Source organism: Neofelis nebulosa, chromosome 8 (assembly GCF_028018385.1).
Source record: "Neofelis nebulosa isolate mNeoNeb1 chromosome 8, mNeoNeb1.pri, whole genome shotgun sequence".
In the NCBI taxonomy this organism is placed as follows: Eukaryota; Metazoa; Chordata; class Mammalia; order Carnivora; family Felidae; genus Neofelis; species Neofelis nebulosa.
In genome coordinates, this window is record NC_080789.1 from 131,905,641 (window position 1) to 131,930,196 (window position 24,556).

The 24,556-nt window shown below is 35.2% G+C and overlaps 1 protein-coding gene across 2 annotated transcripts in view; it reads left to right on the forward strand.

Moving 5' to 3' along the window:
* The window catches only part of UPF2 (UPF2 regulator of nonsense mediated mRNA decay), a 110,904-nt gene that overhangs the window by 52,960 nt on the left and 33,388 nt on the right, over positions 1-24,556 (forward strand). For both annotated transcript variants that reach the window (XM_058681917.1, XM_058681918.1), the window contains exons 9-14: positions 6,555-6,663; positions 14,452-14,565; positions 17,087-17,203; positions 18,281-18,466; positions 22,235-22,438; positions 23,157-23,432. In XM_058681917.1, the coding sequence (XP_058537900.1) occupies positions 6,555-6,663; positions 14,452-14,565; positions 17,087-17,203; positions 18,281-18,466; positions 22,235-22,438; positions 23,157-23,432 (1,006 nt within the window). The remainder of the gene's footprint in view (positions 1-6,554; positions 6,664-14,451; positions 14,566-17,086; positions 17,204-18,280; positions 18,467-22,234; positions 22,439-23,156; positions 23,433-24,556) is intronic.

The window sequence follows — 24,556 nt, forward strand, 5'->3', positions numbered from 1 at the left end:
TGGCTGGGCCACTCTTGCTGCCCCCGGTCCATGCTGCCTCTGTAAATGTTTGCTGCAAAACCAGCACTGAATGCTATATTTACTTTTCATCTTTTTTCATAAAAGTGTGAACTCCTCTTTAGATTTCTTCCAGTTAGCAAAAGAGATGCAAATGTAGGTCTTAAGGAAAAGCAAACATGAACTTTTGAAAGGCATGGGGTCCCTATGCTAGAGAATTTGACTGTCTTAACCTAGTCTGTATAGTTAGGTTTAGGAAGCATGTGACTAGATAAATCTTAAGGTCCTTTATAGTTCTTTTCCTTAAAAAAAAGGTTTTTTAGATAATAATTCACATACTGTACAATTCACTTATTTGAAGTATACAATTCATCATTCTGAATATATGTAGCCATCACTATGATCATATTTTAAACGTTTTGTCTCCACCCATTAGTATGGATGGACCTCCTATCCATTAGTAATCAATCCCATAATTTCTCTGCCCACCCTTTCCCCTGACAAAGAAACCACTAGCCTACTTTTAGTCGCTTTGGATTTGCCTGTTCTGAGTATTTCATGTAAATGAAATCATGCAATATATGCCTTTTGCATCTAGCTTCTTTCACTCAGTATAATGTTTTCAAGATTCATCCATGTTGTGGCATGTATTTGAATTTCCTCCTTTTTACAGCTGAATAATGGTCCATTGTGTAGATGCACCATATTTTGTTTGCCCATTTATCAGTTGGCGGACACTTGGATTGTTTCTTTTAGCTACTTGGAATGACGCTGATGTGATTACTTCTGTGGATATGTCTTCATTTTTCTTGGGTATATATCTAGGAGTGAAATTGCTGTGTCCTATAATAACTCTAACATTTTCAATAATTGCCAAACTTTTTTGGAATGGCTACACTATTTTACATTCTCATCGGCAATGTATGAGGGTTCCAATTTCTCCACATCCTTACCAACACTTGTTATTGTCCCTTTTCTGCTTATAGCCATCATAGTGGGTGAGAAGTGGTATCTCACTGTGATTTCGATTTGCATTTTCCTAATGGCTGCGGATTTTAAGCATCTTTTCATGTGCTTATTGGCTTTTTGTATGTCTTTTTTGGAGAAAATTCTGTTAAATCTTTTGTCCTCTTTTCAATTGTTATTTTTAATTACTGAGTTTTAAGAGTTCTTTACATGTTCTTTATTCGTGTGTGCCTTATCAAATATAATTTGCAAATATTTTCTCCTGTTCCTTGAGTTATCTTTTCACTTTCTTGGTATCATTTGCAGTACAGACATTTTAAAATTTGATGTCCCATCTGTTCAGTTTTGTTTTTCGTCTGTACAGTTCTTAAAGGTTTGAGCTAAAACAACGTTTTAACTTTTAGTGTATTCTTCCTTCAGTAAATAAATAGTTGGCTAAAAAAATCTTACAGCCTGGGATTTTATTTCTGTTGAAGGACTCCACAGAAATGAAACCTATTAGAAATTCTCTTAGGTATTTCATATTATTTTATAGTTAATTTGTAATATAACACATATAATTGAAGTTGCACAGAAAGTGTTCATACCTTAAGTATACACATGTATCCACCACCTAGCTAGAGATCAAACCTAGAACCTCAGAAGGCCCCTCACCTAACCTAACTTTTGGAATGTAAAGTCAGAATCAGGGAAAACACGTAGGAATGTCTTAGTTCCTGTTCTGGTATAGACAAATCTGGTATTGGTTTTAATGACTTTGTAGCCAGATAGATTGCCAAGTTTTTAAAGATGAATGATCAGATTAATATAAGCAAAGTGTTGAGAGAATGAAATGCTTCTCTTGATTCTTGAACAGCTTTTCCTTAGTCTTTTGAAGCATATTAGCGTGTTCTACCACTTGATGGCACTATTGCCCTGGGAGCGTCAACATTGCTGGAAAAATCTCTTAGAACATTTGGTTGTTGATTTTAGAGTAAATGACTCCAGTCTTTTATTATGTTTCATCCTTTTTGAATCATCATCTGCTTCATTGTTTCAATGGAGAAAATCCTTTGTATTCTTTAATCGAATGGTAGGAGTGTTCTTTCACGTTGGTTCTTTTCCTAGGCATTTTTGAACAAGGTAAAATTAATAGCTTCCACCAGTTAAATTCTTTAGATTTTAAGGAGGGGAAAAACCTGGACATTTCTTTTAGAAAGCTGATTGATTACAAGAAAAAAACCTTTAAGAATTTCTTACCCTTGAGTAACAAAAGTGTGTGTGTTTCTGCATTCTTGTTACTTGTAGTTAATGACTAGATGTTTACTAACTTGATCATTAACTGCTAGTGAGGTACTTAAATGACCTTGAAAATCTAAGCAAGGTTTTATTGTTTAAGAAAAAAAATTGTTTTTAAAATGGTTCACTCATTAACTGTTGGTAAAAAATAGTCATCATTCTCTTAGAAGATGAACATTCAGTTTTCAAAGGAAGAATTTATTTTCTAATTGACTTTCAGAAAAGTCTAAAATAACATATATAGCTAGCTTAAATTTTAACACAGAAATTTGCTCTTTAGGTTGATTAAAATGTTTTATTTTGTGTGTAATACCTTTAATGATTGATATAGCATTTGGCACTCCATTCCCTTGCAGGCCTGCATGCATAGAGGAGTAGAAACAACAGAAAAACACACTTAAGCAGAACTAACATTCAGGAAATATATAATTTATTACCTTATTTACAACATAAAGGATTTTATTTTGTGAAGTAATGAATGGTCAGAGTTTGAAGATTTAAATAGGGCAAGGTGATATTTACTATCAGCTATCCCTTTAATTGTTAAAGGTATAATGGAAAAAGAGGAGTTTTAGAAACTTGTTGGTTTGAGAAAGATTTGGTGGGCTTTTTCGGAGTAGTGGGTTCCTGAGAAAATGGAATATCTAACTTTACTTTCACGTGGCCAGTCCCCACAGAACAAAAACCAGGGTTACTAACTACCTGGAAAGACATACAAGAGTTAAGATCTTCCAGGGAATTCTTAAACTATTTAAAAAAAAAAATTTTTTTTTAACGTTTATTTATTTTTGAGACAGAGAGAGACAGAGCATGAACAGGGGAGGGGCAGAGAGAGAGGGAGACACAGAATCTGAAACGGGCTCCAGGCTCTGAGCTGTCAGCACAGAGCCCGACGCGGGGCTCGAACTCACGGACCATGAGATCGTGACCTGAACCGAAGTCGGACGCTTAACCGACTGAGCCACCCAGGCGCCCCTTAAACTATTTTTTAAATCGCGGTGGAAGCTGAAAGCACTTAGCTGTGTTATTAGTTCACTAATGTGGCCCTCAATAGGTAGCACAGACTGCTTTCCTCTAAGAAGGATACCTATATCTGCCTTTCTTTTGGGACTGGGAAAAAGGTTTGGTATAGATTGGGTTGATTTCCTAGAAGAAGAAAAAAATGAAACAAAGTATAAGTGACTTGTCCAGGAAAAGAAGGAAAAGGAAATGACATAGGTTGGTTAACACTTTTGATGCTAAGTGAGTATAATCTCAGATTGTGTTGAAAAATACACTGAGAAAGACAAGATTAAAATTAAAAATTAATTTTAAAAACTCAAGAGCTAGTTCTTAATTTCTAAATGGAGAAGCATTTAGAAAATAATAAGGAAAAAGAACATTTATTTTTTATTTTTCAAAAAAATTTTAAATGTTTAGTTATTTTTGAGAGAGAGTATTCACATGCGGTCTCATGAGAGAGGAGCAGAGAGAGAGGGAGACAGAATCCAAAGTAGGCTCCAGGCTCTGAGCTGTCAGCACAGAACCTGACATGGGGCTCAAACTCACAAACCACGAGATCATGACCTCTGCCAAAGTTAACACACTTAACTGACTGAGCCATCTAGGTGCCCCAAGAAGAACATTTTAAAAGTTTAAGAAAGGAGCCAGATGATAAGCTAAAAATATTTTTTAAAACACTTGAAAATCTCAGTGAAACAGAATTTTTTAAAATTTCCGAACTATTTTAACATAAAATAGACCAGTGGCATTATCAGTTAATTTCATCTTAAATAATCCAAGGCCAGATAGCTTTATTGAGTTCTTTCGATCTTTTATGGAACAAGTAATTTCTCTGCTGTCTTGGTTATAGAAAAGCAAACTTGCCATTTCATAGTATAAATGGACAGAATCTGACTGCCTACTCAATCTCACTTTTGAGTGTCGATATAAAAATTCTAAGCAAAACACTAGCAAATCATATTTAATAGTATATTTTTAAAAATCCAGTAAGATCAAAGGGAATTGGTTTTAGGAATAAAAAGATACCTTTATTTTTTAGTGTTTTTATTTATTTTTGAGACAGCGTGCAAGCCAGGGAGGGGCAGAGAGAAGGGGCCAGAGGATCTGAGGCAGGCTCTGAACTGACAGCAGAGAGCCCGACGCAGGGCTCAAATTCATGAACCATGAGATCATGACCTGAGCCGTAGTCAGATGCTTAACTGACTGAGCTGCCCAAGCACCACTAGAAAGATACTTTATATAGGAAACATAGATATAACATAGGAAAAATAAGAAACTGTATGGTTATCCTTTTAATTGCATAAATGATATTTGATAGTTTAGCTTTGATACAGTGTAAAATTTGAAGTTAATATTATTTTTATAAAAGTATCAGATGATACTTCCTCACTATGGTGAAGAATATTTTCGACTGGGGGTGCCTGGGTGGCTCAGTCGGTTGAGCATCTGACTTTGGCTCAGGTCATGATCTCACAGTTTGTGGGTTCGAGCCCTGCGTCGGGCTCTGTGCTGACAGCTCAGAGCCTGAAGCCTGCTTTGGATTCTGGGTCTCCCTCTCTCTCTGCCCTTCTCCCCGCTTAACCCACTGAACCACCCAGGCGCCCCGAATGGATTGAACTTTTTATTCTTTCAGTAAAGAAGAATACGATGCCTTTAACAAAATTTATTGACACACTAGTACAAAGCCACTATTTTCTTGATTTTTCTCAACATCTGTTACCTTATTTCTGAAATGGTGATCAGAATATCCACTTCGTAAAATGTTTATTAGTATCAACAAGTTAAATAATGTATATGAGATGCCTAGGATACAGCCTGGCATGTAAGAACTAAGTAAGTGATTATTTGTAAAATAAATTACAATGGTTAAGGAAGAATGCAAAGTTTTTTAGGCTCTTAGGTTTGAATTTGAGCACTTTTCTCCCCTTTCAAATTTACCTCCATTCTCCCTTTCTTTGCTATATCTCCTCTTCCAGCTGAGGCTTAATCTGTCCATGTTGGGAGTTTTCCAGATCTAATCCTAAGCATTGCATGGTGTGCAGACTTTTCTCTCATGATCAAATCATTTTCTCATATTCTGTAATGATGTATTTAGGGATAACTAAGGCCTGTAGGATTGTTTGTTTTTGTCCTCAATCCTTTGGGCTGTTGTAGTCTTTTGAGCTCTTGGGTTGAATTTGTATAGTTTTTATTTTTATTTTTTTACGTTTAGTTGTGTGTGAGAGAGAGAGAGAGAGAGGGAGAGTGGGGAAGGGGCAGAGAGAGAGGGAGACACAGAATCTGAAGGCTCCAGACTCTGAGCTGTCGGCACAGAACCCGACTCGGGCCTTGAACCCACAAACCATGAAATCATGACCTGAACCGAAGTCTGACGCTCAACCAAGTGAGCCACCCAGGCGCCCTGAATTTATAGTTTTTAAACTTCCTTCCTTACTGTCAGCTCCACATTACTTTGTATTGTCAGTACAGCTGCTTTTGTGAGTTCCTCACTGCTTCTCACCTATAGCGTATGATCTGTCCAGTGTTGCATCATTGGGTAATCGAGTTTTATAAAATAATGTCTGTGGAAGGAAGTGAAAATAAATTTTAGCTTGTATGTTCATTCTGATTAGTAGTGGCTGCTTCGAGTGCTGTGTTAATAAGCAGGATTCTGGAGCTGCATTGAAGTTTTATGAGAAAGTGCTCTAATAATGAAAGGGGGTGGCAGTGTGAATGACCACATATTTGTCATTTATTGTCTAGAGTAAGAGGAGATAGAAACTGTGGGAGAATCTGAGTAGGTTCTGTAATGAGGAAGGTACAGAAGTTAGTGTGTGGTTTTGTGGTAATCTTTTGCCTTCTTAGATACCTTCTTAGTTTTCAGTTACTGTTTCACTTTAGACATTAAAGTTTCCAAGTAACTTATCCATGGATAAATGAAGGAGATAGTTTTAAAAGGATTCTGTTTTGCACTATTTGAGTTACCTTTAGGGTTGTTTACTCAGTAATTACATGGTTAGAAATTTAGGCCATGTCAAAACTTGGTGTTCTCTCTGCTTGGTATTTCATATTTTACCAAAATTGTATACTTAGTGAAATTGCAGATGTGCGATAAATGCATGGAATAGAAAATACCAGGTTATTAGTAAGCTTTCACAAAGCAAATTGAATTTCCATATGCTTCATTATGATGGCAATAATAGGCAAGTCTGTGTGATTACTAGTTTTTATCATCATGTAATGTGTAAATATATCTGAGAAAATTTAAATTTTAAAATGAATTACTTCTGGTATGTCTTTCCTCTTACATATATCACATATAACTTTTGCAGGTTGGATTTGCTACCATTTTATGCAAGATTGGTTGCTACATTGCATCCCTGCATGTCTGATGTAGCAGAGGATCTTTGTTCCATGCTGAGGGGGGATTTCAGATTTCATGTATGTATTTAAGCATTTATTTTGTTTTATATATATATATATATACCCACACATATATACTTATAAGTTAAGTGAGGATTCTTTAGTTTAAGAATAAGATTATCGTATTGGTAAGCATATTTTTGAAATGTGATAGTGGTGTAACAGTTCAGAATGTATGGACTTCTAAGTTTGTAAAATGTAAATTTTCTCAACAAAGCTTGAAATTGGTAAGTGATGTTCCAGTTTGGAGATGAGCTGTTGCTGCTACCTTGTTTCCTACAGGTACTACACTTGTTGGTTTTGTAAAGGAAAAGCCATCCTCTGAGGTCAAGAGAGTCAGCAGGTCTCATTGGTGTTCCCACGAGAAACACAGGATTGGCCCTGTGAGTCAGGGCACAGTGCCTGGAGGATACCTGTTTAGGTGTTGGGAGTCCAGATATCTGGGGCACCCGACATTGCATAATTGCTCTGATCAGTGAATGCTGTTCTGGCCCACTTTTTACTGACTCTTCCCTAAACAGCCTTTACCTTGAATAGTAGTCAGGGACCTGTTTCCAGACAGCTTCTCTCCCTTTCTAGTCCTAGGAGTCTTAACTGCCAAGACTCCAAATCCGTATTACCCGCTCACCTTGTGCAGTGGTTCTCCAAATCCGTATTACCCGCTCATCTTGTGCAGGTGCTACAGATACAGCATTGAAAGGAGTAAAATGACGCCTTACGAGTGTCTGAAAGTGCATATTGGTAGACCGAAAAGACATGAAATTCAAGTAGTTATGTTAGCCAATGGAAAAATTGTGTTGACAGAATTTAGCTTTATAGCAGGTTGCTTGGAATGCAAGTAAATGTTTGCTATGCTCACGATGCACTTTATGCACTCATTATACAGAAATTGGTATTGCTGAGCGCTCAGAGAACAGAAATAATTCCTGAGATGAGGAATCTCACAACATAGTTGGGAAGATAAGACATAAATACTCAAAAAAATAACAGTGAAGTAAACATTTAAACTCTAAATATATTTAATATTATAAAGAATGGCATGCTTAATTGCCAAATGAATTGTTCAAGAGTGAGAGCCTTGAGTTCGGAGGAAGGAGAGAATCTCAGTGAGGTGTGGGTTGGCCTCTAGGCTTCTTGCCATAGAAGCCAATTTATATGAGATTTGTGGTTAATGTTTTTCTGGGGCAGTTTTTGCTGAAGTGTGTTTTGAATTTTTATGGATAGTATTAAGCAAGGACAGGATTCTCTGTTTTAAAGGAAGTTTGGAAACACTGACATCAAGAAAGTTAAATGGTTGTGTTTTGTTTTATTATAAGAATTCCCAAAGCTTTAGTAGGGTAATGTGCACTGTGAACCTGCTGGAAGGGGTCAAATACGTAGTCAGTCAGAGAACACACTTTGGTAAATGCTGCCATTTGAGGGACTGATGTGTCAGAAATTGTGATATTCTTGTTGATTTATTTAATCCCATCATGCAAAACAAGGAACTGTTTTACTGGCAGGCAGTATGACTCTATTATATGAGTTATATGCATATACCCCTCAACTGTATCCAAAATTAAACAACACACAGGTTGCTGGACCAAGCATAATTAGTGCTTTTGGTGAGAAACTTAAAATGAAGTATATTCTATTCATGTATACGTCCCCTCCCATCTTTGATAATTGGGGTGGGAGTTGAGGAATTTGACAGTTTTGTTCCTGATATAATGCTCCATTACAACTCAAAGACTTACCAGAATTCTAGGAGAATGCTGTGGGAACACTGCTCTCAGAGGAGAGAAGAAAAGGTACTTGAGGTCTGCCTCCTCCCCCCACCCCCAAATCTGCAGACTTTGCCAATGACTTGTTATCAGTCTCTCTCTCTCTCTCTCTCTCTCTCTCTCTCTCTATATATATATATATATATATATATATATATATATATATATACACACACACATATACACACACACCGGTCTGTATATATGCTCAACTTTCCCATCCTTAAATGAAAATAAAAATAGCAACAAGAAAATGTTTTCCAGCCTCACCCCCTATCCTCTTTCACTTTCTTCTTGAGTTTTTTAGAGTGTTCTTGCCTCTTCTGCCTCTTCAAAGGCATTTACCCTTTGTCTTGCCATCATAGCAAACCTCGCAGAGACCACCAGCATCATCCTAATCACTTCATGCCACTTGAAGTCCTCGCAGATTCTGAACTGCTGGACTGTTCTTTTTTTCTGTCATTCTGTCTCCACCACTTGCTATCATTGTTAACTTTGGTCAAGTTACTGAGGTAGTATATACTGGTATCTTTTTATACTGATATCTTTTTAAATGGGATTGTCGTTATGGATTAAACTAAATGGATATAAAGTTCATCACACAATGCCCAGACATAGATATTATTATAACAATAATTATCCTTTCTCTCCTACCACTCTCTCCTGGCTCTTATGAGTGCTATTCTCAGTATCATTTATTGATAGTAAAAATATTTTTTTCTTTTTTCCAACTGAGTTTATTTGTTTGCATTCCCGCACTTTACTTCCTTCAACCTCTTTTTTGACAAGAACCCATTTTACCCAGGATTCAGTTGACATCGATTTCTCAGCACCCTCAAATACATATTTCTTGCCAGAACCTCTCTCTTGGTGCTTAGTAAGTTTTCATGCACTTATAGCTAAATACGTCCATTAAAAAAAACAAAACAACTCAGTACTTCTTAAAAACATCTTTACCCTTGGGGCGCCTGGGTGGCTCAGTCAGTTGAGCGTCCGACTTCGGCTCAGGTCATGACCTCGCAGTTCATGAGTTCAAGCCCCGCGTCGGGCTCTGTGCTGACAGCTCAGAGCCTGGAGCCTGCTTCCGATTCTGTGTCTCCCTCTCTCACTACCCCTCCCCCACTCTCTCTCTTTCAAATATAAATAAACATTAAAAAATTAAAAAAAAAAAGTCTTTACCCTTCACTTCCTCATATCAACCTCTATTTTGTCTGTAAATTTGCAGTATTCTTTTTATCTCATCACTAAGAGAAATACTTCTGCCTTTGTCCCTCGGACATTCAGGAGCCAGCATTCACCAAGTTCTGTTGGCACCATCTTCTAAAACACCTCCTCAAATCTAGCATCTCCTCTTCTTAAGCTGAATGATGAGAAGAGCATTTTACCCAGGTTTCCCTGTCTCTGTTTCCTGTCCAGTTTCCAGCACGTTGTTGTAATCTGATCAATGTGCCCGCTTCTTCAGAACCTCACCTAAGGGGTGCCCAAGTGGCAGGGTCTGTTAAGCATCTGACTCTTGGTTTTGGCTCAGGTCATGATCTCACAGTTTGTGGGTGTGAGCCCTAAGTCGGGCTCTGTGCTGACAGCATGGACCCTGCTTAGGATTCTCTCTCTCCCTCTCTGTCTGCCCCTCCTCCGCTCACATTCTCTCCCTTTCAAATAAACCTTAAAAAAACAAAAACACCTCACCTGAGAAATAAACCTGGTTAACAAAACTATATGAAATCTCATACAGTAGTCAAATTCTAGTTTTAAAACAACAGATCTGCTAATTTGACCAACGGATTAGTAAAGGTAACAAATGAGAAACCAGGTATACTTGAGGTCAGGATTTGGAGGAGGAATTTGGTAATATGTTTCAAGATCCTTAGAGGCGTTTATACATTGGACAGTTTTGAGAGTCTGTCCTAAGTAAATAATCTGATATACCCAGAAAAGTTTTATTCACACCATGAATTAGTAGGAAAAAGGAAAATAATCTAAAAGCCCAAGAGTGAATTAAGAAAATGGTCATATAATCAAAATGCTGAAATGATATAGAGCCATTGGTAGTAATATTTAGCAAAAAATTTTCATAACAAAGAGAAGGTGCTTCTTTTGGGCAAAAAAAAAAAAAAAGAAAAGAAAAGAAAAGAAAAAGCAACAAGCTATAAAATCATAGCATAATAAATTTATGGTTGTGATGTTAAAATGCTTGGAAAGTTAAGAACAGAAAAGGATTACATATCAGTATGTCAGCTGTGGTTGTCTTTGGATAGGGGCAATAGAAAATATTTTTTCCTTTCTAGTTTTCCATGCTTTCCAAATTTTCAACAGAGCCTACTTCTTTAATAATGGAGGTGCAACTGTTGTTTAGATATGAGCATATCAGTCTAACTCATTGACATTTTTAAAATCAGTGGTCTTTCAGCTTTTTAAATCAAGCCTCTTTAGTGGTAAAATAAGTTGACCACATACCCCAATTTGGCATATTTGTATATAAATTATATGTGTTTACAGTTGTATCAAATATCTTATGTAAATTTATAAAATAAAAGCAAATTGAAAGGTATGATATATCAGAAACAAACACAAGTTCCAAGATTTTTTCAAACCACACTCTAATAGATCAAGAGTCTTACCCACCCTACCCTGGATATCAGTGGTCTATACCATAAAATAAACAAAATTTTTGAAGGCAAATTTGCTTGTTTTGTAGACTCAGTGTCTACTTAGTGTTTAGTATATAGTAGATTTTCCAAAAAATTAAAATGGTAAAATGAATAAAGTTTATGTAAAACAAAATGAGCAAATTATAGAGGAAAAAGTGTAGTATCTGTTTGGGTAAAGTTATAAAAGAGCCAGTTTGGGGCAGATGGTCTTCCTTGGATAGGCCTTTGAAATCCTTACTTTTTATATGTTGACATATCTGAAAAGTTTTTGTTAATGTTTATGAATTTAGTTATTCAGTTGATCTCAATTTCAGCAGTCATTAATAAATGTAAGGATTTTTGCTAAAGATTGCTTACATAAGTAAAATTCCATAAGAGACATTGAACCAAATGTATATATAAAATTTTATGTTGTTTATTCATTTACTTTTGCAGAAGTGTTTTGCTGTGCCTTTTGATCAAAGGAGTCAACAAATGAGACTAGAAAATAATGAATAAGGAGTCAGAATAAGTTAGGCTTTTTTATAAGCTACAGCCTTTTGAAAAGCTTTTATGTTTTTCCTCTGAAAATGAGGGAGTGAGAACTGATTTCTCATACTTAATTTAAAAATTAGATAATTTTGTCATGTTAGTTAGATTGTATCTCCTTAACTTCAATAATATTTAGAATAATTGTGGATGATACACTGTGTTACATGTTTTCAAAGTTATAATGGTCAGTAATACTTAAAATTGTATGATACTCCAGAACAGTTGTTAAGAACTTGTACGTCCAGAATCACCCAAAGAGATTTTCATATATTTCTCAGCCCTACTCCCTCTATAAAGATTCAGCTTTAGCATATCATTTTTGAAATGCTTCCTTGTACATTTTTTGTTTCCATGTTTCTTCAACTGTAAAAGAAGCACATGCTCAATGTGGATTATTTAGAAAACATAAAGGGGGAAGCCCCATAATTTCATCACTTTATTTTATTTTAAAAAAATTTTTTTAATGTTTATTTTTGAGACAGAGAGAGATAGAGCATGAACGGGGTGGGTCAGAGAGAGAGGAAGACACAGAATCTGAAACAGGCTCCAGGCTCTGAGCTGTCAGCACAGAGCCCAACACAGGGCTCGAACCCACAAACTGCGAGATGGTGACCTGAGCTGAAATTGGACGCTTAGCTGACTGAGCCACCCAGGCGCCCCAATTTCATCACTTTAAAACAGACTTATTAATCTTATAGTGTATTTTCTTTACATTTTTTCCTCTTTAGTTGTTTTGATGAGTTTATAGCGTATATACAATTTTCCATTCTTTATTTCTCACTGAGAAGCTTTTTGCAGTCACTTCAAACACCTCATACGCATCATTTTAAAGATTGTATAATCTGTTGTTCTGTACACTAATTACTTAGAAGTGAATTGAAGTGTAGTTGTCAAGTTACTACCACCACTATTTCCATCATCATCACCCTCCTTATTTTTATCTTTATTTAACCAAGTGAGCTGACAGATTCAGGGAATTTATGTGAATTACCTTTAAGATTATATACCCCCCAAAATGGCACAAAATGACAACAATGGCTCAGATGTTCTAACTACAGATCATTTGCTCTTTTGTATCACTACAATACATATATAAACATTAAACATTTTCTTTTATTTGTTCACTCAGTGAACATTTATTTAGTGTCCACGTATTAGTGATACAAACATACAAAGATGGATAAAACTAATAATAGCTAATATTGACTCTCCCTGGTCTCAGGCACTGTTGTGTGTGCTTTACATCATTTCACTTAAGACAACTTTTATGAGGTAGGTTACTTTTATTAGTTCCACTTTAAAGATGAGGAGATTGAGGCACAGAGTTTAAGTAACAGCTAGTAAATGGTAGAGCTGGGATTTAAACCCAGCAAGTCTGGTGCAGGGTCTATACTCTTAATGTATCCTGGATAATAAGCTTAATCACTATGAGGAGCTTTTCATATGTAGCACTTAACATTTATTTGTGAAAGGATCTTTATGAAAGCTGTGCTCTTTTCTGAATTGCTGAAACAGTAAAGGTTAAAGTTCTAGAAGTTGACTTTTATGATTTTATTTTTAATCAGTTCAGTTTTATTGATGCTTTAATAAATACTTGTAGTGAGCTTCTAGTTTGCTCTGAGTTGTTAAATGAGTAAACAAACATAGTTTTGTTTACAAATTATCTTTGAAGAACTAAAAAATCTAAACACCTACCACTGCTTACTATAGACAGTAGGTCCTTAAAATTGAAGATGATAAACTTAAGTGTTAGCTCTCTGAGTATGTATAAGTTTAGTATTTATAAAATGATTATCATGAATTGTCCGGTGAGGTTAGGCCTTATTTTAAAATGCAGTACATACTAAGGTAGTGGGATTCTCCAGTACTAGGTAGTAGACTGGGATTTTAGTACTGATCTTTCATCAAGTCATTTGAGAGTTTTATGTCATTTTGTTATTTTAATTATGAAGTCAGAATTATAACAGCCATGTGGTACAAATAGGATAGGATAGGATAGTAATCTGGAAAAGTAGAAAACACTGAAAAAACTTTTCAAGTCACCACCATATTGAACAATTGCATAAGACAGGAGAGTATTTTGAAAAACTACACTAAACTAGCACAAGGCACCACCATGTTATTGTCACTGTTGCTTGCATAGGTTTCTAGACTGTAAGTCGTTTTCTGATGAAAATGTAATCCATTTACATTTATCTTGCTATGTCTGTTTGCACTGTACTGTTGTAAGAGGGTTTTGTTGTACTGACTACTTCTTGAAATGTGTGCCTAAGTTAGAGGCCTTATATTTGCAAAGGATTTGAATTTTGGTCTACAGTTTTGATGATAGAAAAGAATAGTGATTATATTGGAAATTTTGCTGTAATGAAATTATAATAAAAAATGCAAACTGTAGTTCACAAGTGTAATACATGAAACTTTAATAATTTTTTGCTTAAGTGAACTCTTGGTGCTTATTATTTTTAAGTTAGCATTTCCTAAAATGTGTTCCTTATTAATTTAATGGGATGTTAACTAGTACTTGCTAGTATTTCAAAAGGGGGTTTATATTGCCAAATAAATTTGAGATAAACTGAATTAAGTTAAACAGTCCTCTTTATTTGAGAACCTATTTAAGCCTGATAAAGTGTATTGTTTCCCCAAATTACTTGACCGTGGAACTGTTTGCAAATCATATCCCAGCACTTGTGTTCTGCAGAGCTTATATTGCCTTAAATGAAAGTAAGTTGTGTAGCAAGAAATTTACCCAAATTTATTTAAAATATTTGGAATGAATGCAGACTTAATAAAATAACATTTCTTATCACAAGAGATTTCAAAATGTTAATTCTCTAAGTTAATGTCTCCTTTCTCTTAATTTGTAGGTACGAAAAAAGGACCAGATCAATATTGAAACGAAGAACAAAACTGTTCGTTTTATTGGAGAATTAACTAAATTTAAGATGTTCACAAAAAATGATACACTACATTGTTTAAAGGTTAGTGCTGCATTATTTGTGTTGTTTTAAAAAAATTTTTAATGTTTTTTTTTTGCTTTTTATTTATTTTTGAGAGAGAGAGAGAGAGAGAGAGAGAGAGAGAGAGAGAGAGAAAGCGAAAGCATGGGAGGGACAGAGAGAGAGAGAGAGAGACAGACACAGAATCCAATGACAGGCTCCAGGCTCTGAGCTACCTGTCAGCACAGAGCCCAACACGGGGCTCGAACCCATGAACCGCAAGATCATGACCTGAGCTGAAGTTGGACGCTTAACCAACTGAGCCACCCAGGTGCCCCTTGAGTTGTTTTTAATAGACAAATTTAAAGTTTTGGTTATAAATGCTGGAAAAAATGAATTAAGTAAGGAATATTTGTTTAATCTAAAGGAAGATAGGAGTGAAAGGGAATATTAAACAGATGAACAGAGTAGAAAACAATATGCTAGAAATGCAGCTATCACAGTAATTACATGAAATGTAAAAGGACAAACTACATGAAGTAAAAGCCTGAAGAATATAAGGCTTGATTAAAACAACACTGTAGGCTGCCTATAAGAAACCCTTAAATACGAAGACCATAAAGGCTAAAGTAAAAAGATGGGAGAAATATACCAGGGAAGCATTAATTAAAAGTCACCTGGTTTCATTATCAGGCAATTAAGGCACGAAGCATTTGTTAGAAATAAAGAAGGATAGTTCAGAATGATGAAGAGGTAGTTTTAATAGGAAGGTAGTACCTTACTGAATCATTATGAATCCAGTAAGGTAGCTTCACAATATATGAAGCAAAAATCAAGGAAAGGAGACATAAACAAATTCACAAACGTAAAGGGTTGGAAACACCTTTCACTAGCTGAAAGAAGCAGCAGACCAAATCAGTACATATACACAGATTTGAATAACACAACAACCTGGATCTAACTGACACTCTACCCAACAGCATCAGAATTTACAATCTCTTATGATATACATGGATCATTTACCATAATTAACCATTAAAATAAAATCTCAGCACATTAGGGGTGCCTGGGTGGCTCAGTCGGTTAAGCATCCGACTTTGGCTCAGGTCATGACCCTACAGTTCGTGAGTTTGAGCCCCGCGTTGGGCTCTGTGCTGACAACTCGGAGCCTGCTTCGGATTATATGTCTCCCTCTCCTCTGCTCGCTCGCTCTTTGTCTCTCAAATGAAATTAAAAACAAAAAAAAGAATCCCAGCAAATTCGAAAAGACTGAAATTATTCAGATTATGTTTTCTGTCCACGATGGAATTAAGCAAGAAATTAGTTAATAAGTAATTATATGTGGTAAAGCTGATACAGTATAGATGGAATAATTCTACATTTGGAATTGATTATTATTAACAACACATTTTGTATCAAATTGATTTCCTAGGGATATTATTAGGTAGTTTACACAAAGTGGGTCTCATGGATTCAAGTACATTTGGAAAACCCTGAGTTAAACAAATTTGCCCAATTACTTGACTGCTTGATTTCTTAAGAGTGTTTAAAATACTAATAGTCATTGTAAATATTCAAGGGGTTAAGTTTCGTAAACCTACTTGGAGCATCTCAGGTGACTACAAAGTACATTTAGAGAGACTCTGGATAACATTTTAAGAGGGATTGTTAAAGATTTCTCAGTGCTGTAGTTGAAGGGAGTCATACCATGGAACAATTTAAACATTAGTATATTTCTTCATAATAATTATTACAAATACATAAGAAGGATATACATTTTTTTGACACAAATTCCATTTCTATAAGTTTTAAGGTTATTATTGCACAGATTTATCTACAAGGATGTTAAGTATTGTTAAGTATTGTTAAATATTAACAAGTATTGTTAAGTACACAATTGTTTAAATAAGAAATTGTAAACAGTTTTAATATTCAATAAATAAGAATCATTGGAGTTTTATTGTAGTTCATATTATACAGAAATATGTCCCTTTTAAATCATGCCATGCAAGGGTAAATAAGGACACAGCCAAAATAGTTATATTATCTAAAAAACACCAAGTTATTAAATGATGTGGTATATTTGAATCTGTTTTGGTTTAGAAAATATGCATAGAAAAAGATTGGTAGGATAAATACTTAAATGCTATGGTAATGTGTTATGTTTGTAAATTTCATACAATGAGCCTGTTGTAGTCAGAATTTTACAAGTAAATATCCTATAAACCAAAACAAAAAAGCCATTTAGAAAATGTTAGCTGTGTGTGGTGCAGATATTTAAATACATAGCATCTGATAATCATTATAGAAAGGGCTTTAATATTAGTTTTTCATGTATTTATCTGAAAGGAAAGGCATTAAATGTATTGAAGATTTTAGATTAAATTTTTGTGGCTAAACACAAAAGATACTTAGCAATGACTCTTCTTAAGCTAACGTAGACTAGCTTTTGTTTTTCACACTGATATTTTTAAGATTGTTACACACAGTAGATCTGTATTTTCTTTCTCTAATAGGACTGAAGTATTGTCTTTGTGTTCTCTCATCATCATTATTATTACAGATGCTTCTATCAGACTTTTCCCATCACCACATTGAAATGGCATGTACTCTACTGGAAACATGTGGAAGATTTCTTTTCAGATCTCCAGAATCACACCTGAGGACCAGTGTACTTTTGGTAAGGGCTTGAGGATCCTGGCAAGAGCTTGAGGTTCTTGATTTACTTCAGGGGTTAGAAATATTATATTGACCAGTACCTATGATCGATCTTGCTCTGCAGCATAAGCTAGAACCACCCATATTTATGTGCTGCGCAGCCAGTCCAGGAGAGTTGCAGGAATTTTTCCCACTTGGGCGCCAGTGAGTTCACACTGTTGTAAAGGAGGATTAAGTTCAACCCCAAATAACTTTTGATAAATGATTCAAATGAGCCAAGTACTCTTAATACTATTATATTAGAGTCATTGTTATGGATGTTCTTGGATATTCAAAGAAGCCATTGTTAAGTGCCATGAGCATATAAATTATAAGCTTAAACATATAAAATTGAAATTTTAAATTAAAAACAACTTTAAAAATTAACTTGGGGTAGAAGTTATTTCTTAAGCTAATTAGAATACTGAAATGGCCATCAGGTTTCTTGATCAGTTAAATTGTTATGCTTACTGATAATACCCATGCATTCCCTTGCAGTCTTGGGACCTTTCCAAGTGTGGTGGAGGGAGTATTGGTGTTAGTGTTAAAGGGAGCTCAGGTTTAGGAATCGCCGGGCATGTACTGTCATTATTTCAGTGTTGCTGTTGCAAAAGTCTGGATTGTGTCATTTTTTTTAGATGTTATTTTTTTAAAAATCTAGTTGTGAGCCTAAACATTCTCTGCCAATGCTATTTAAAATGAAGAAACACAAGAATTTATTTCTTTAAAAATTTTTTTAAAAATATTTATTAATTTTTTGTTGTTGTTTTTTTTTTTGTTTTTTGAGAGAGAGAGAGAGAGAGAGAGAGAGTCGGGGAGGAGCAGAGAGAGGGAGACACAGAATCTGAAGCAGGCTCCAGGCTCTGAGCTTTCAGCACAGAGCCCAACATGGGGGTCGAACTCATGAACTCATCATTACCTGAGCTGAAGTCCGACGCTTAACCAAAGGAGCCACCCAGGCACCCCTAATGTTTATTTCTGACAGCGAGACAGAGAAGTTTTGTTGGGAATAAGTATTAGAATGAAAGTATTTTGACTAACTTAGATTTTTTTATTATAGGAACAAATGATGAGAAAGAAGCAAGCAATGCATCTTGATGCAAGATACGTTACAATGGTGGAGAATGCATATTACTACTGCAACCCACCTCCAGCTGAAAAAACAGTGAAAAAGAAACGTCCTCCTCTCCAGGAATATGTCCGGAAACTTTTATACAAGGATCTCTCCAAGGTTACCACTGAGAAGGTAAATCTCATCGAAATGATAAAGTAATAGTAAATTTGAGATTTGTGGGAGTGTTAAGGTTGTGTAATATTCGGGGGCGCCTGGGTGGCTCAGTTGGTTAATCATCCGACTTCAGCATGGGTCATGATTGCTCCGTTCAGAGTTCGAGCCCCACGTCAGGCTCTGTGCTGACAGCTCAGGGCCTAGAGCCTGCTTCTGATTCTCTCTCTCTCTCTCTCTCTCTCTCTCTCTCTCTCTCTCTCTGCCCCTCCCCTGCTCGTGCTGTCTCTGTCTCTCTCAAAAAGAAACAACAAAAAAAAAGATTATATAATATTCAAATTTATTCTTCTTCCTCCTAATGATAGTAGTATTAAGAGCAGTGCACTTTCCTTCTATCCATTGCACTAAATTATTTTAGGTCAGGAACATATATTTCAGCTTCCTTAGGTCAGTTTGTTTTATAAATTGCTTCAGTGTTTGACAAAGTATGCATAAGAAATTGAATCAGAGCTGTTAAATTTCAGCACTGAAGTTTAGGAGAGGTAAGATTAGATTCCAAGTTTAATTATGGTTGATTCTATACAAAACTTCCTAAAATGGAATTCATATGATGATACTTAATATATAGGACTTATGTTTTGTTTTCTTTTATGATTCTTACTCTGAAGTAGCAATTCTTTCCATTTTAATTTTGCTGTTGTTTATGTTTGTAATTACTGCTTTGTCTCTCATATTCTATAATCAGTTTGACTAAATATTTTGCTTCAGTATAAAGGATTATAACTTTGAGTAGGCTTTCGGAGGTCCATGGCCCTCTGAAATTTCATAATTTTGAATGTCTAGGGCTGTTTATATTTTTCTAGAGGGAATGTTTATAGTCTTCCTTAGATTCTTAACAGGGATCAATTTCCAGAAAAGGTTAAGAACTACTAACCTATTTTCTTTCTTTCTTTCTTTCTTTCTTTCTTTCTTTCTTTCTTTCTTTCTTTCTTTCTTTCTTTCTTTCTTTCTTTCTTTCTCTTTCTTTCTTTCTTTCTTTCTTTCTTTCTTTCTTTCTCTCTCTCTCTCTCTCTCTCTCTCTCTCTCTCTTTCTTTCTTTCTTAATATTTTTTTAATTTACATCCAAATTAGCATATAGTGCAACAGTGATTTCAGGAGTAGATTCCCTAATGCCCCTTACCCATTTAGCCCTTCCCCCCTCCCACAACCCCTCCAGTAACCCTCTGTTTGTTCTCCGTATTTAAGAGTCTCTTATGTTTTGTCCTCCTCCCTGTTTTTATATTATTTTTGCTTCCCTTCCCTTAAGTTCATCTGTTCTGTGTCTTAAAGTTCTCATGTGAGTGAAGTCATCTGATATTTGTCTTTCTCTAATTTCGCTTAGCATAATACCCTCTACTTCCATCCATGTTGTTGCAAATGGCAAAGTTTCGTTCTTTTTTATTGCCGAGTAATACTCCATTGTATATATGTACCACATCTTTTTTATCCAGTCATCCATCGATAGACACTTGGACTCTTTCCATACTTTGGCTATTGTCGATAGTGCTGCTATAAACATTGGGGTGTATGTGTCCCTTCAAAACAGCACATCTACATCCCTTGGATAAATACCTAGTAGTGCAATTGCTGGGTCGTAGGGTGGGTCTATTTTTAATTTTTTGAGGAACCTCCATACTGTTTTCCAGAGTGGCTGCACCAGCTTGCATTCCCACCAGCAGTGCAAAAGAGATCCTCTTTCTCTGCATCCTCGCCAACCTCTGTTGTTGACTGAGTTGTTAATGTGAGCCATTCTGACAGGTATAAAGTGGTATCTCATTGTGGTTTTGATCTGTATTTCCCTGATGATGAGTGATGTGGAGCATTTTTTCATGTGTCGGTTGGCCATCTGGAGGTCTTCTTTGGAGAAGTGTCTCTTCATGTCTTTTGCCCATTTTTTCACTGGATTATTTGTTTTTTGGGTATTGAGCTTGATAAGGTCTTTATAAATTTTGGATACTAATCCTTTATCTGATATGTCGTTTGCAAATATCTTCTCCCATTCTGTCGGTTGCCTTTTAGTTTTGCTGATTGTTTCTGTCGCTGTGCAGAAGCTTTTTGTTGATGAGGTCCCAGTAGTTCATTTTTGCTTTTGTTTCCCTTGCCTCTGGAGACGTGTTGAGTAAGAAGTTGCTGTGGCCAAGATCCAAGAGGTTTTTGCCTGCTTTCTCCTCAAGGATTTTGATGGCTTCCTGTCTTACATTTAGGTCTTTCTTCCAATTTTGAGTTTATTTTTGTGTATGGTGTAAGAAAGTGGTCCAGGTTCATTCTTCTGCATGTCGCTGTCCAGTTTTCCCAGCACCACTTGCTGAAGAGACTGTCTTTATTCCATTGGATATTCTTTCCTGCTTCGTCAAAGATTAGTTGATCATACGTTTGTGGGTCCATATCTGGGTTCTCTATTCTGTTCCATTGATCTGAGTGTCTGTTCTTCTGCCAGTGTCATACTGTCTTGATGATTACAGCTGTGTAGTATAGCTTGAAGTCTGGGATTGTGATGCCTCCTGCTTTGGTTTTCTTTTTCAGGATTGCTTTGGCTATTCAGGGTCTTTTCTGGTTCCATACAAATTTTAGGATTATTTGTTCCAGCTCTGTGAACTAACCTATTTTCTTGATTATTGCAGTTGCCTTGTTAAAAACTTCACATTTAAGTAAGATATGATTGAAGAGAACATTTCAAGGTTAACTCTACAAGTGTGGAACATTTTTGTTTTTAGGAAAAAAATGTAAAACAAGTTAACTTCTGAAGAGAGTAAACCTGGGGGAGAAAAGGCGTACAGTAATACTCATGTTATATATGCGACTTTGGAAATTGGACTCAGCTTTCAGAGAGTCAGAGACAGTACTTGTTTCAAACAATAAGCGATTTGAAAGCTGTTTTAGAATTGGCTAAAAGTTTAAAAAATATAGATTGCTTTTACAGTTGATAGCATTAACCGTTCCACTGAAGCTGATTAGAGAACATACTAAGTGCTTGAAAGATGGATTGTGGCTGTAGAGTAGAGATGGAAGGAGTGCTTTGCAATCTGCCAGCAGTATCCTTTTTTTTTTTTTTTTTTTTTTTTTTAGAATAAAAATGGAAAGAACTTGATTATGGGGTAGAGCTCTGCTCATCTCATTACCAGTAGAGCTTTTGAAATAGTAATGGCTGATTTTTATGTGGTACTTATAATGAGCCAGACACTTCCCTGGGTATCTTACATGTTTTAATTTGTCTAATCTTTACAACAAACTATGAAATAAGTGCTGTTATTATCCCCTCTTTTGCACATGTGGAAATAGAATGCTGTGTAATGTCAGCCTTGATTTTGTACCCTCCAGTTTAAGTAGTCTTTTAACCAATTGACCTTGGGTTTAATTTACTGGAAATTTTTGATTCATAACAAGTATCAGAGATTATTTACATTAATTATATGCAAAAGAAAATATTATTTTTGGTAAACCTTTATTTTTTTTTTTAGTGATCTGATTTTAGGAGTGTATGTTATTAGCTTGTATGAAGATCTGGGAACTCTATGAAATTTAGAGACTTTATGTGAATAAATTTAGTGACAAATGTGAGTAAATTTTGCCAATAATTAGAAAAAAATCTCACTTTTCCTATGTCTAAAGTCAAGTGGCTGGTAGAGGATCTCTAAAGTATTTTTCATTTCGAAAATTGTATGACTACACAGTCAAAATAACTATATTACTGGGTATATGGGAATATTATGTGCTTATGTCAGTAATTGAAACAAAATTCTCTTCATGTAGGTTTTGAGACAGATGCGAAAGTTGCCCTGGCAGGACCAAGAAGTGAAAGACTATGTTATTTGTTGTATGATAAACATCTGGAACGTGAAATATAATAGTATTCATTGTGTAGCCAACCTCTTAGCAGGACTGGTACTCTACCAAGAAGATGTTGGAATCCATGTTGTGGATGGAGTTTTAGAAGATATTCGATTAGGAATGGAGGTACTGAGTACTTTCTCTAAAGGCATCAAATTGGAGTTTGTGGAGAATTTAAACAGCTTTTAAATTTGATTATTGAAAAATAATAATTTGGAAACCTTCCTTTCCTTTCCCGTTATGATGTCAATTTACTATTACTTCTTCAGAGTTAGTGTTTTCTTCAAAAACCCTTTTGTCTCAGATTTCCTGGTCTTGCAGGCTAATGCTGGAGAGTTTTTTGCCTCTTTCTCAAGTTCAGTCAGGCTTTTGAAAGATTGTAGTTTTTTTATTATTTCTGGGGCACAGTTAGGACTCAAGTGATAGGTGTTTCTAAACCTCTTAATTAGGAGACTTGGTAATCATTCAATAATAATTTCTGTAAACAGTTTTCTGTAAAGAATTTCTGTATGTATATAATTCATGAATTACAGAAAAATTAAGTTTTGGGGGCTTATAGGGAGAATTACATTTTAACTGTTTTGTCAACTCATTTAATGATAGCTTAATACTGAGTTTAGTATTTAACTTGTTCTTTTTGTAAAACATTTTAAACATAGTCATTTCTTAGAGAAAGAATACCCAGTGATGATCACTTTATTTAGAAAAGAAGGAAAGAACCCATTATTTTTTCTGTTTAGTATTCTTTCAGTAATTGATATTATCAAGTGACAGAGGAGAATTTTACCTCTTTTTAAACACATTACTATTCTTTAATGGAAATCTGTGTTTGTTTTTCCTTTAGGTTAATCAGCCTAAATTTAACCAGAGACGTATCAGCAGCGCCAAGTTCTTAGGGGAACTTTATAATTATCGAATGGTGGAATCAGCTGTTATTTTTAGAACTCTTTATTCTTTTACTTCATTTGGTGTTAACCCGGATGGCTCTCCAAGTTCACTAGACCCCCCTGAGCACCTTTTCAGAATTAGGCTAGTGTGCACTATTTTGGATACCTGTGGCCAGTACTTTGACAGAGGTTCTAGTAAACGAAAACTTGATTGCTTCCTTGTATACTTTCAGGTATGTAAACTGAAATACACAGTTTCACATTTAATGCTTTACTGCGGTTACAAAAATACTAGAGAAGAGATGCTATAGCATTCACATATCACATGTAAGATGTGCTCATCATTTGATTTACTCCTGCTGCAAGGATGTAGAGATTAAAAAATATATGATGAATTCTATTATATAAACATTCTACTTGCATTGTCACTTTTATAATTGACAGTAATTCATCATTAGTTTGGGAATTATTTTGGTATAGTTTATAAATTTGGTAAAGTAATTTATGGATTATGGTATTTGGTATGGTAATTATGCATTAAATTACTTGTGGGTTTTTTTGTACATCTCATAACATTTTTAACTCATCTATGTTCTGTTTTTAAATCTAAAATTCTTGTTTCTAAAGGATTTAAGTTTTTTTTTTTAGAAAAAACTGTCATTTTTGGAAAATATGTTGTTTTCAACACAGGAAAAATATTTGTTCATTCATGGTAAATTCTTGGGTTGTACTTTTCATATCTTAATTTTAGTTAATTATGTAAACTTATAATTTAGAGTAAATACAGTATAAATAAAATTCAGATACAAATATGGAGACAGTTCTATAGCTTCTATGAAGTTGGTGTTCCAAAAGTTAACTTATAGGTTGGTTGTTTGGAACCTACTCTTTCCCATATAATACAGTGTTATAAATACTGATTAGGGTTAGCTGTTCACTATCAAATTCTCCAGGTGTTACTGAAATAAAGTACCAAAAGTACCATTCAATTCTATATGATCATTCCATTCTGTATAATCTTTTGTTAATGTTTTCTTCCTTTATTTATTGGTGAAGAAAATAAATCTAAAACTATAATTTTTGAAGTATCAAAACTATCTCCACATAGTGGCTGGTGTTAGATGGGGGGTGAATACTCTCAGGGAAGAGCAGTTTGTTAACTTTGTTCTGCCACCGTACCTGTGCAGTAGAGGACGACATGTCACTCCCTTATTTTCTTAGTTGATAAGCAGAAAATGGGGAGAAGAGTTTTGGAAATTTGAGAGTGAGATTGCGTGTTGTATGTAAGGACTATCTTAAGTTGGAGACAATCTGTTTTTGAAAACCAGAGATTTGCTACAAAATGTCACCTGTAACT